The 13723-nt window shown below is 43.3% G+C and overlaps 1 protein-coding gene and 1 long non-coding RNA gene across 2 annotated transcripts; one reads left to right on the forward strand and one right to left on the reverse strand.

Moving 5' to 3' along the window:
• Positions 1-204: 204 nt before the first annotated feature.
• On the reverse strand, positions 205-2644 carry irx3a (iroquois homeobox 3a). The gene is made up of 2 exons (XM_019866803.1): positions 2164-2644; positions 205-1287 (listed from the first exon to the last, which is right to left on the reverse strand). Exons 1-2 carry the CDS (start codon positions 2410-2412, stop codon positions 247-249), a joined length of 1290 nt encoding a protein of 429 aa, XP_019722362.1. The 5' UTR covers positions 2413-2644; the 3' UTR covers positions 205-246.
• A 4037-nt stretch (positions 2645-6681) lies between these two features.
• LOC109513871 (uncharacterized) lies at positions 6682-9357 on the forward strand. Its single transcript, XR_002167882.1, has 2 exons — positions 6682-8296; positions 8460-9357. It is a non-coding gene; the product is annotated as an uncharacterized LOC109513871 (long non-coding RNA).
• Positions 9358-13723: the final 4366 nt, after the last annotated feature.

Genomic DNA, 13723 nt, shown 5'->3' on the forward strand with positions numbered 1-13723 from the left:
GACGTTATTAATTTTATTATTTTTAAATGCTTTCTGATCTGTGTGCGTGTGTGCGTGTGTGCACGCACACACGCACACACACACACACACATACACTTTGTGTGTGGCCCACAGAGAAAAGGATCCATCACCAGGCAAAAAACGGGACAGTCAAGGAGAGAACGAAAAAAAAAAAACGAGTGAAAGTGGCCTTTGGAGTCTTTTGCGCGTCCACACACACACAGGCACAAACACACGCGGTGATTCTCAGTGTCGCGGACCGGTACCTGTGAGCGCAGAGTCCGCACCGGGCCCGGCCGCAGCGCCCTTGTCGTCCGTAAGCCGGCCGCCTCCGTACAATGCCAGGCCGCCTCCGGCCTGGTTGGCCAGGCCCAGGTAGTGGTTGGAGTTGAACAGGGCCAGCTGATGCGCCGAGAAGGCTCGGTTCGTCCACGACTGGATCTTCCCCACGGCGGGACAAGACGCAATAAGTCTGTGCGGGGCCATGAGACCGTGTTGCTGGTGTGAGGCCGGGGGCGCGGGAGTCACTTGCGGCGATTTTCGCGGGTTGTCCGGGGCGGCTGCCGTCTCCGCCAGAGACCAGATCTTTGGTTTCTGGGCCGGCGCTTGGCTGTTCTCCGTGGGCGGGGAACTGACCGGACCCGAGTTCAGTTTGTCCGCGTCAGGTTTGATCTCCAGCGGAGACGAGCCGCGGTGGTGGATCTGGAGATGGTGGTGATGGTGGTGGTGGTGGTGCAGACCCCCCTTGAGAAACCTCTGCTCGGGTAAATCCTCATAGCCGTCCGAACCTTCCGAGTCGCTCCTCGCGTCAATTTTGAGTTCCGAATGCAAGTCGTCCTGCTCGTCCAGGTCGTCCTTGCTCTCGATATTCTCCGTGTCGATGTTCTCCAGGTCGATCTCCTCCTCGTCCTCCCGCTTGTCGCCTTCCTCGCCCTCGTGGTCGCTGGGGTAGACGTTGCCCTCTTCGTCGGTTCGGTTCCGAGGCGCCCACGTCATCTTGTTCTCTTTCTTGAGCCTCCGGCGGGCGTTAGCGAACCAAGTGGAGACCTGGGTCAGAGTCATCTTAGTGATAATGGCCAGCATGATCTTCTCGCCCTTGGTGGGGTACGGGTTCTTGCGGTGCTCGCTGAGCCAAGCCTTGAGGGTACTGGTGCTCTCCCGAGTGGCGTTCTTGGGCCGGGAAGGGTCGCCGAACTGGTACTGGCCGTACGGGTAGAATGCCGGATGGTGGTGGGCGAAACCGGCGTGCTGAACCCCGGGGCTGTCCTTCAGTTCGTACTGGGCCCCCTGCGTGCATTCACAACACAGTTACACTCCGATACGCTCCCCTCCTACTTTATTCGACATGTTTACACGACTCTTAAACTTCCGTGCGCTTCTTTTTTGCTTTCCAACTCCAATACAATTGCTTTGAACTTCGTTTAACATTTCATCAACTTTTGTCTCGTTTTTTTTTTTTTTACTTAGAAACCCCACTCACTCGTTATGAATCAGTTATTTTATTTTTTTATGCATACAACGACTTGCAAACAACATGTACTTTTTTATCGTCACATTCCAATACAGGTTTATTACGACTTTTAAACATGCGCACGCTATATAATTTTGACTTTCAGACTCCAGGGCAGTCTCTTATAGCACATGTAAGCATAAACTTTCTTGTATATGTTTATTTGTTTTTTTTATATTTTTAAACCCCCAATAAAGTCATTTTTTATGCATTGTTTGTTTTATTTTGACACGTTTTACGCAATTCTTAGACTTGTTTTACTTTTACGATGCAGTCCATTGAAATGCATTATTTGCTTCAATGATGTGACATGTTTATCACCGTTTAAAAATATGTGATTATTTTGAACAGTCTGATCGTCAATCGTCCCCTGATCTCACTTGCACATTTTGTATGCTTATTATTATTTGTTATTTTCTTCACCCCATTTATGGACTTAGACATTTACTTCACTTTAAGACGCCTGATTCCAGCCGTTTGCGTTGTTTTGGTGCATCATTTAACGACGTTTTTTTCTGTAAAGGGTTACTGCGTTGTGGTATTAATTTTTAAACCACCGAGAACGAGTTCTCCGCAAAAGTTGGGTGGCCTCCTAAGTGGCAGCAAAGTAGCAGAGAAAGACAGGGTTTTTTTTTCTCGAAGTGGCGACTCACCAGCTGGTTGAAAATAGAGATGTCGTTGGAGTAGGGCAAGAAGGCTCCGTAACCCTGCGCGGCCGCGGCGGCGAACGGCGCTCCGTACATGGACGAGAGCACGTTGGAGAGCGCGCCCGAAGGACTGAGATCGGCTGCGGCTGCCGCGGCAGCCGCGGCGGCGGCGCTCCGGGGGTTGCCGGCCATGCCCTGGCGCTCCGCAGGGTACACGGGCCGGATGTATTGGTAGCCCAGCTGGGGGAAGGACATAGCTGCCGGCGACGGAGGCAGGAGCGAGCGACAAGTAGGAATATCCACTTTTTGTTGTTGGTCTTGTTAGAGTGTGGAAAGCATGAGGGCCGAGGGAAGGTGCGAGAGCAGAGGGAAACCAAGAGTATTTCCAGTGCGAATGGTGCGCTCGCTCTCTTCTTCTCCTTCTTCTATTGATCTGGATGGACTAAGGTCAGGTCCTTACAGATTGCTTTAGATTATTGGGACTCCCTTGCTCAGATTGACATTTCTAGTCCTTTACAAACCACGCCCATTTCTCAAATCGCACCCCTCTCTCTCTCTCCTCTCGCTCGCCCTCTCTCTCTCGCTCGCTCGCTCTCTCCGCACTTCCCTCCTTCTACATGGATAAAATAAATGCACTGTCCAATTTGAATACACTCTTCAATGTCATTTATCTGCACCACCACTGCGCTACTACTTTTTTTTTCTTCTGGTAATCACAGTAAATAAAAATGCTGATAATATATGTCCTTATAAATGGTGCGAAAACATATTCTAATGAAACTTGTATGAGAACAAAAAAAAAATAATTGAAAGATATTGTACATGTTTTGACAATCCAACAAGCCCCCCACATGCTATGTGTGAGGTATAGTATTAACTTTCCCTCGCGAGATCCTTTAATAAAATAATAAAAATAATGCATGTAACACTAAATGAATGAATGTACTATAAATACATTTAAAAGATGATATTCCAAATCAAATCTTGAAACTTGAAAAAAAGCACCCATGTGTTAACCCGAGTCCCTGTCGACGCTGGTTTTAACTAAACACAGTCATCTCATGGGAATAAAATAATTCACATTGTTGCGTTTTCTGATGCAAGTCACCATGAGTCGACACTTATAAAGCGCGGCAAACATCCACTTATCGTTATAAACATAAACTAAAAAATAACACTTAAAAACAATGAAAGAAACTGAGTAACGTTCTTCTACATATTTGCTAAATACTGTATTTCCCGATTAACTTTTATTTAAAATAAAGAAACAAAGCAAAGCAAAAACAATTATTAACACAATAATACCAAAAATACAATTGCCCCCAATTAAAAAAAAATCTTTGCTGTCCTTTCTAAATGGCCCTTAAATCAAAAACTACCTCTCCACATTAAGTGTGTTTCAGACTCAAATGCCGCGCATTAATAACAATATTTAATTCATGTCTTTGGGAACAGGTTGCCATTCTGCCTCCCACCCCCATTTTAAAATCAAAGATTCCTCCCCCGACGAAGTGGCCTTTCCTTTTTTTTTTTTTTTTTTGCAGGTGGTGTTGGAGTGGGTCTTTAAATCATTCCTGCAGTTGGAAGGGGTCGAAAATACAGCGGATCGACACTTAAGACATGAAAGAGCAGCCCAGTGATGATCATGAACACTGTTAGTGGAAAATGTGGATTGGAACGCGCGCACACACGCGCGAGCGCTAAATGTACGGAGAGTTTCAGGAGATTCGGGACATTTTTACATGGGGTGGGGTGGTGGGGGGATTATAGCTGCTATCATCCCTCCTAGACAATGATCTGTTGCTTCCCAAAAGAAGCTTAAAACCATATTCCACAAAAAAATAACTGAGATGTTGTATTAATAATAACAATATTGCATTAAGACTTTGAGCAGTATTCAAATAAAAAGGGGGTGATTGGAGAAATCTGTCTAAAAGAAAACAGATGCTTCCCTTCCTATCCCCCCACCCCACCTCCCTCCTTCTCCTAACACACTTTTCTATATTGCTTCGCGGAATTTTAATTTTTGAGCGCCTTGTTTGCTGGGGAAATCGTCTTATTGACACGAAAAGTTCCAATCGCGGCGGGGATTTATTTGTGCTGGATTATAAATCGCGTTTCTTTCAAGAATATTTATCACTACACTTAATATTATTAGATTAAAAAAAAAGTCGCCTCCCACTTCAAAATGGCGCCCCCCTCCTCTATACACGCGCCGTGTGTGTGTGTGTGTGTGTGTGTGTGTGTGTGTGTGTGTGTGTGTGTGTGTGTGTGTGTGCATGCGTGCGTGCGTGCGTGTGTGTGTGTGTATACCATGCAACCCGGATTACGGGGTTATTAATTACAGCGGCTTGCTGGTGCCGCTGGACCAGAATGGTAATCACCATATAGAAGTCGATGGCACAAAGCGGGGGGGAGGGAAAGAGAGAGAGAGAGAGAGAGAGAGAGAGACAGAGAGAGAGAGAGAGAGAGAGAGAGAGAGAGAGAGAGGGCGGGGACCTTCACAGCGAGGAGTTCAGCGAGGTGTCTGACGAGAGGGCTGTCCGCTAAACAGCGCTCCAAGGCCGGATGCGCACCGTCTCCCTCCCCCCTCCTCTGGAACCATGGTACCACGACCCCAACCCCAAAGCGCCCCCGCACTCCTCACCCCAATTCCTCACACATGCGCCACGCGCACGCACACACGCATCACACGCACCTACGCACGCAGTGATTTACTATCTCCAATCAAGCGCACCACTCACTAACTTAACACTTTCACACCCATTCGGGAAACTGGCTATAAATCGACACAAGCAACACAGTCCGCCCCCAAAAGGCACACACACACACACACACACGCACGCACGCACGCACGCACGCACGCACGCACGCACGCACGCACGCACGCAAACATGCACGCAAACATGCACACGCACGCACGCACGCGCACAGTTAAAAGAAAAGAGGACACTCATGCTGGAGCGCTGTGACATCTAAGATGGTAATTATGCACATGACACAATTTCCACATGCAGTCAAGAAAAACGTGCATGGTGGCTTCTGATGCAACACACACACACACACACACACACACACACACACACACACACACACACACACAATAACATATTTACACGAAAAGTCAACATTTTACCAAAATGGTCAAACTTTCACAACAAACAATTACATTTTGCATGATTAAATTGTAATAACCTGAAATAATTGTAATTTCATGCAAAAAAAAAACCACATTGGAATTCAAGAATCAAGTCAAACTTTCATGAAAATTATTTCAAAAACAAAATTGTTTGCAAGAAAAAGTCCAAATTTTACACAAAAAGTAGTCCTTTTCCAAAAAGTTGTTTGCGAAAATAGAATTGAACTTTCTCGGGAAAAAGGTGTACTTTTACAAAAATAAAGTCAAAATACTGCAAAAATAAAGTCGGAATTTGGGGAGAAAAAGTAAAAAAAAAAAATATATGACCAGAATGGCCGCTGACATTTTCAAGACAAAAAAATCATCATTCGACAAGAATAAAGTTGTAAATTTGACGTTGAAATATGGTGCGACCAGTGTGAGATCTTGATGAGCTTCATCTGAACGGACAGAAATTGTACCGGTTCGACACAAGTGCAATCAAAGCTCACCATCAGTCGATACGTTCTTCATTTCAGGACATGGACTTGCATTTTGTTGGCCTAACACACCAAAATGATAAATGTAGGCCAATTCGTATGCAATGACACATTTTGTCAGAAATAGAAATAGAAGAAAATTCTCTCATTGTGTAATCTGAAAAGTCCCCATAAAGGATTTCAAACGGGTGTCCCATTAGGCCCAAATAAAGCCCCAATGAATCTTGCTGCGTTCAAAGCGCATTGGGGCTTAATCCAGTAAATGAATTAGTCATAAATTAATTGTTCTGGGCGACGGAAGCAAGTGTACTTTGAAAACGTATTTAAAGTTATTTTGTCTTTACTTTCAGGATTTATGAAGACGGGAGTCTTTTTTTTTTTTTTTGCTTTCTAATTAACATTCCACTCGCCAATCATGCGAATTAAAACTGCTAACTTTGATTTGCATTTTGTAGCAGAGCAAAGACTCCATATTCCAGTTTCGACATCCAGACAAATTTAAAGACGAGTTCACATGAGAGTGAAATATTTGTATGTTTTATTTACAGTTGAAGCACTTATTGCAGATTTGCAGGTGAAATCTAGCCGACTTTTGGGCATGATACACTTGTTGGCGAGAGGCAAACCTTTGAAGTGGAAGTCCAGTCAACACTTTTCTTGATGAGATGTTATATGAGGCCCAGCAACTCTCAACACGCCATTCTGGTTAGCATTCTGTGATGTCATTTTCGGTCGACAGCAAGTGCTATACTGGCCGCCCCCTGAGGTGGACAAAAACGGGTGGGTTTTGCTCCTAATTCATGTTTAACAATTGTTTATACTAATCAGAAAAACATGTTAGACTAAACTTAACTTTTGTTTTTTTGACTTTCCTATCTTAAAAAGACTTTTCTCGGACCATTCCCTTTGACAACAACTACAGTACCATCATTGGCTCACCTTGCTAGGATTCACGTTGACGACCTTTCAATGGCGCTTAAAGAGTTAATGAGCCAGGCTATAGCTCCACCCCAACATACAAAGATATTCTCGCAGTCTAGACTTTACATGCATCCTTGATACCAGTTTCTCTTGAGACAGGGCTTTGGTGTCACATTATGGCATCTGAGAGCATTGGAGAAAGAGTGCAAAAAATGCCTACATGCAAATTTCTCAGCAAATATCAGCAGTTCATCTCCCCCCCAAAAAAACAAAAGTGAATTTGTGACTCGGCGGGGTTTGGTGCGGGTTATTTTGACACACACATGTCATAGACAAGGACACCTGGGAACTGTTTTAAACTGTGAACAAAATTAACAATATTTCTCCTTTCTCTCAACATTATACTCTATAACATCGCATCGATAAAAAAATGATTTGCAAGACTTGTATACTATGCAAAAACTGCGGCCCGTGGCTCATTTTAAATCACAGACCCATAAATCATCACCTTGAAGTGACACTCGCTTCAAGTAGCACAAGTCATGGTGTTATTGTTTTGTTTGTTTCCTCTCAGCCGGCATTGTCCCGCGTCACTTTTCCTGTATTGGCAGCACCATGCATCGATTTGACGGTAAAGTCACTTTGTAAAAGCAGCGAGTAAGTCTGCGGCCCCCGCTATCACTGTATTACACAGCGAGGGTGCACATAACAAGATGAACATTGATTCGGCATTACGGATGATCGATAATGAAATAAGTAACTTCGGAGGGTGGGATGGGGGCAAATTAAAATGCATGCCGCCTCGATACTGCCAAGCTGAGAGGTGACAGCGGGAAGGAGGAGGAGGCGGGGGGGAGACAAGCCTTTCATTCCGATGAGTGTAATTAGTACATCTGCTTTCAGGTTGCCAAAAACAATGACAGCTATTGCTATTGGCAAGACCTTTATTAAATGTGCAGGCCATTTCGGTGGAGGAATATGTGAACATTCCGAACAGTCTAGTGAGGTACATAAACCGTGAAGGTTGAGCGATAAGGGATTGACGTCTTTTCCCTTAGGCAAATGCTATTTCAAATGAGAGATGAAATGCTAACATGCTAGCTGTTGGTATGCTAAGATATCGTGCGATCGCAACATGAGTGCAAAAAGTGCAGAGGCGAACTGAATACAGTTTTTCCATCTTTTCGTGTATTCAGGTACTGTTTCAAATGAGAGTTGGTCAAATGTTTACATGCTAGTAGTTGGTAGGCTAACGTGTAATGAATAAGCTAGCTTGTTGCCCCTTGTCGTTGTCTCCACATTATGCAGTCTGACCAGTAGTACGGCGCAAGGAATTCATTCGCAACGAGGCTGGTTTAAGAAACTGTTCAGTTGCTGCTGGTTTGGTTATCAACAGAGTGTTCAAATAGGCTCACCTATCAGAAATTGAATATACATGTGGAAACGACGATGTCAAATAGACAGAAATATGGCATTACACTTGCTACGTTTCTTTCCAGATTTGGAGGAAGGAGGCATTTGGACGTCTATTTGAGGAATGCTCTTATCATGGATCACACCACAATGACCAAGATGACTTTTCTGCTGAGCATGTTTCTTCGTGAGTTATTCATCCCATTGCATTCTCAGAACTTATTTGGCAAGAAGTGCAAAGTCAAGTCTTAAGAAGATGAGAGGAGATTCTGTGGTTATCCATGAAAAGTGCAAATGCAACAACCGATCCCATTCCTTCATGGAGCCCATCTGTCTATGATGTATGTCAGTTTTATGTTCGAATGAGCCGACAGCAGTCCAACGGCTCAGAGTCCAGACACCGGTTGCTTTCCCAGCGACATTGGCTTAGCGGGCCAGCGGACAAAGCCTCCACCGTCTTTCCAGCTGTTGCTGCTGCTGGTTGGAGTCTCGTGAAGAGGAGGCAGCTGTACAAGCACAGCCTCCTTATCTTCTGCCATGGACCTTGCAGGGGGTACGAGATGAATTCACAAAGGACAATAGCCATGGATGGCCTGTACTATCGTGGTCAGAGATATCATCAAACATTAAATGTTATAGGAGATATAATGTCGTCTGGAAAAGGAAATTTGATGACAAGTTTTACGACTAACGCTGTCTAGTCTGGTTGGAAGACTTGATGTTGTACAACAACAATTCCCAAACACCCATGGGGATGTGAGAAAAGCGTTTCGTACTTGTTATGAGGGTGGGCGTGGCGGTGAGGTGGTGCACTCTCTCTGTCAAGATGTTGAAGAGGTTCAAAAAGTCTCTAGTAAAAGGTCCACATTAAAAACCAGTTGTGTAGTACGCCCAAGTGAGAGAGAGTTTGAACCTTAAAATTGCATGTAAATATATGACAGCAAGGCCCCCCACCGAAAAGGGGATGCGTCAACTCTGTCAGTTGCATGGCTTAGAAAGTTTGAAATAAGAGGCTGTTATAAAAGCTTTTCTGCACTTTTTTTAAGAGAGAAAAGGGGTGCACCAACTATTGAAAAAAATGCAATTTTATCCTTTTTTGAGGGGATACAAGGCGGAGGCAGAGTGGGCGCGACAACTGTTAGATTATAGAAAGGGGTGCGTGCCTAATGAATTTGTGAAAGGCTGTCATATATTACATGTGTAAAAATTATCTCACGATCCTTGGTCAATAAATTCCATATGAATCATTTTGCTTCGCTTCTTAATGGTGAGGTCATTTCTGGAGAAATTTGAAAGTAAAGAACCTGGCACTGAAAGTTTCCTGATGTCGTGGTCATGTTGTGGGGCTTACTGGCGTTTTCGACTCAGCTCCACTGAATGGCCCAGCATGCCTCGGGGCTGAGGTCAGAGGCGACTTTTATGAACAAACACTTCTCGCCAAGAGGGGAAGCTTTGGTAATGATTGACATGCCATAGCACAAGCATTATGATGGCAGTGGCAAGCACGAATACCCAAGCACGCGGTGGATTGTATTTTGTAATGACAAGCATGAAACAAATACTTTGATTTTTTTTTTCAGTGAGGGTTCCGCTCACTTCTTACCAATTTACAGCCAAAGTCATTAAGTCAGCTCCAATGGATGGTTAAAATCAACTAACCAGGAGTTTTCACGTGAAAATGAGTGTAAATACGAGTCGGAAAAGACATTTGGTTAAATTACCAGGAAAAAGTTAATGCACCACCAAAACAAAAGGAAACCTGTTTTGACGTTATGATACATAGCGGTTAGCTTTTTCCACATTTGGGCGACAGTACAGAATGCTCAAAAATGAGATTATGTGACAAGATGCACTTGTATGTGTGTAAGACTTGAACATTTTTGTCATTTAAGTTGAAACACTGGTTAACTTATCCTAACATCACATTTTTTTGTTGAGTTGGGAATTGTTTCTTAACGAGACAACTTTATTCATGACAGCGTATTCTATTTATTACATTCTTACCGTGCGCATTTTTAAAAATTAACTTTTACGCTCTTTTAACATTAGTATTGTTCCCATAGAGGGCCTCATACCCAGGTGTCTGCTTGTTATGCCGACGTATAGTTGAAAGAAAGATTGTTTTGAGTCACATAAACTTAACATGTACCGACAATTTAAGCTAGAAAAAATGTACTTTTTTTAAAAAAGATTTTTCCTTTGAGTCCCGAATACATTTTTATGAGATCACGTAGAAAATTATTTTTCAAAGCCTCAAAGGATAAATCCAACGTGTTTGTTGGAAGAAGCCTCAAAATTATTCTACACAGCAAATACCTTAAAAAAATAAAATAAAAAATAAAATCTCTACAGCAATCTTCCTGTCACATTGAAAGAGACAAATTCATCATCATCTTGAAATCCCAAACTCCAAATAGTCCACCCGTGTTCACATCTGAGCAATACAGGAGGTAAAACTTCATTCAAAAATTGTAGTTCTAGTGCCAACTGCCTAAAGTGACTGCTGCGGCAGCTATGTAGTCACTATGTTGTTCAATCAGTCAAATACTTTCCAATTTTAGGCTGCAGTTGACACAAGATCTTCCAATGTAGGCAAACAATCCACAATAAACGAGCCTTTTTGTCTCGTTTGGGGTGTATATGTGCGCCAGCAGACACATTTGTGCAAAAACATGTGCTTGCAGACGTGTGTGTGTGTGTGTGTGTGTGTGTGTGTGTGTGTGTGTGTGTGTTGTACAACAAGCACTGGAGCACGACTGGACCCAGCTGTCAGGTCACTGCTGTCACAGCCAATAATGATTACCCTCTCTCTGCTTCTCAATCCCTGCTTCATTACCGCCAAACGCACAGGAGATCCGCCTCCTGTAGGAGAACAATGCATCCATGAGTGGGCCTCATCATCACCCCACGCCCACTCTTATCAAGCCTCCGAGGGGCCTCAGCGAGAACCCATTTCGCCGTGTGGATATCTGCTTATCTCTCGGTATCTGTTTTTTTTTTTTTTTAACTCGTTGAGAAACACTCATTTGACATTTTCTCTCCAAGTGCTGAGATGATTCCAGCGTCCTTCTGGTGATGCTAGATTATACGCAAATCAATACATATCGCTGCTGTCCGATGACATCATGGTATACCAGACTTGCCCTGGCACGAACATTTTTATTCCCAAGCGCACTGGGGCCAGTCTGCGAAAATAGGGTCCGATGTCTTTTTTTGTTCATGTTTTTCTCATTATGTTAAGAGTTTTAGACTGCGGTATCAAATGAGTCTCCACTGCTCTTCGCTCACCTTCGCTTGTCTTCAAAACAAAAGTGCATGGGCGAGTTGTATTTAAGACACATGACATGTTTTGAAGGTGGTCAATGGAGACAGTATTTTGATTAAAATACTTCATTGGATTCATCAATCCATCCATCCATTTTTTGATCCGCTTTATCCTCACAGGGGGCGTGGGCATGCTGGAGCCTATTCCAGCCATCTTCGGGCAGAAGGCGGGGCACACCCTGAACCGGTTGCTAACCAATTGCAACAAAGATGAACAACCATCCGCTTTCACACTCACACCGAGGGACAATTTAGAGTGTTCAATCAGTCTGGCATGGATGCTTTTGCAATGTGGGAGGAAAGCGGAGTACCCGGAGAAAACCCACGCAGGCACAGGGAGAACATCCAAACCCTACACAGGAAGGCCAGAGCTGGGATCAAACGCACGACCTCTGCACTGTGAGGTCGACGTGCTAACCAGTAGACCACCGGGCCGCTTTATTGGATTCATTTCATTTAGAAATAAAACATACACTCTCCTTCAAATTGTAGCGTGCTAGATGAAGCGATTCACACGTCTCACTGGTGACGACACATTCGTTACAGAAGTAAAATGTGATCAAATTTTCCAAAAGTCTCACCAAAAAAAAAAAAAAAAAAAAACCCCACCACAGCCAGTCTCAGACTTTAATGGGTCACACCTCTCTCTTCTGTCTGTTTACACGGCACATGGAGAAAAACATCACCTCAAAATTATCATAAAGAGGACTTATAAGGTTGTCGCTCCCTTGCATATGCACACTTTACAGCCAATGCTTGAGTGGTAACTCTCTTTGCTTCGCATTAGCAGAGTTATAGTCTGAGCACATCGCTCATCAGCAGCGTTTTCCTGATATTGGATAGCCATTAGAGCATATATTAAAAAGGCCTCATAGCCTGTCAGCCGTGCCTTCGCCTAATGAAATGAGCCCCCCCTACCCGAGCAGCAGTGGATTAGGAATACCAGGCAGGGGAGTATATATTCATGTATATATATACACACATGATTATGTATTGGAAAAGTGTCTGCATGCTATTCCCTTGGTCTCTTTAAGACTCTCTGGAGTACCAAAGCATTCGGGAAGGCGGAAGAGGAGAAAAAAAATAATCACTAATGCTCTTAGCATCAAACAATAAATTGTGCAGTTGTTTGCCACCATGTTTAATTAAATATTAGGAGAGAGAAAATGTGACGTGATTGATTCGCCGGCCGCATTGATCCGCCATCGAGCGAGCGCCGTTTTGTTGGCCCGGCTGGGTTAATGCTAAATGGTGAGGTTGAGCCGCTGGAATAAATAGTTAGCAACCACTCGAGTGGAAACAACCATCAGCTACTGCATATACTGTAGTTTAAAAAAACAAAAAAGTCGAGGCAGACACAGCATTGGCCAATATGCTAAGAGATAATAACGAGGAGAAGAACAATCAAAGATGCTCCTTTCAATAATCCTATTAGAGAGAAACGTGTGGATTAAATGTCTCCCCCATTAAGATAAAAGCACATTCATTAACTCTCCCGCCTTTTATCGCCAACTTGTTTGGAGTCATCCACCAGTGTTGTTCCTGCTCGAAGAAAATATAGGAAAATAGAGGAGCTCCTTATTGTGATTTATATACGGATACTCCATATGAGCATCAATAATTTGTCCTTTGTGGTTTTGAGTGACACTCTTAGAGAGCCATTTGTATTATTGTGGTGTACAATGACGAGGTGTTCCTAATGGTTTGATCCTTATGTGTAAAATAAATAAACAATTGAAATCCAAGATAATGTGAAGGTGTACCAAATGAATGGAGGTAAATGGCCCCAATTTATCCGGCGAGGGATCGAACAATCGTCAAATTCCACTAATACGCTCAACAGTGTCATAATTTTATTTCACAAACAAAAAAAAAAGCAGACATAAAACAAAAATAACATCCATCCATTCATTTTCCGATCCGCTGTATTCTCACAAGGGTTGCGGGGTGTGCTGGAGCCTATCCCAGCCATCTTCGGGCAGTAGGCGGGGGACACCCTGAACTGGTTGCCAGCCAATCGCAGGAAAAATAACATTAACACAAACAATGAATATTTTGACAACACCAAACAATAATAATAATACAAATAAATAAAAAAATACAAATACAAATAATAACACAAATAATAATTTTCAAAGAAATACTCAAATCAATACTAAAACTGCATTATCAATTGGTTGTATGTGGTACTGAATGATGTACTTTCTTTCTTTGCTGATTGAGAAGGATTTTCATTATTACATTATGATTATGATGCTGACGATAATAACCACCATTTACAATTACGCTT

This window comes from Hippocampus comes, unplaced genomic scaffold (assembly GCF_001891065.2).
Source record: "Hippocampus comes isolate QL1 unplaced genomic scaffold, H_comes_QL1_v1.1 scaffold82, whole genome shotgun sequence".
Lineage (NCBI taxonomy): Eukaryota > Metazoa > Chordata > Actinopteri > Syngnathiformes > Syngnathidae > Hippocampus > Hippocampus comes.

Excerpts from the sequence above, each read along its gene's own strand:
- irx3a (XM_019866803.1), bottom strand. The coding sequence starts at position 2,412 with ATGTCCTTCCCCCAGCTGGGCTACCAATACATCCGGCCCGTGTACCCT. Across the intron at positions 1,288-2,163 it reads TCTCTATTTTCAACCAGCTG|GGGGCCCAGTACGAACTGAA; the intron begins GTGAGTCGCCAC and ends GAATGCACGCAG.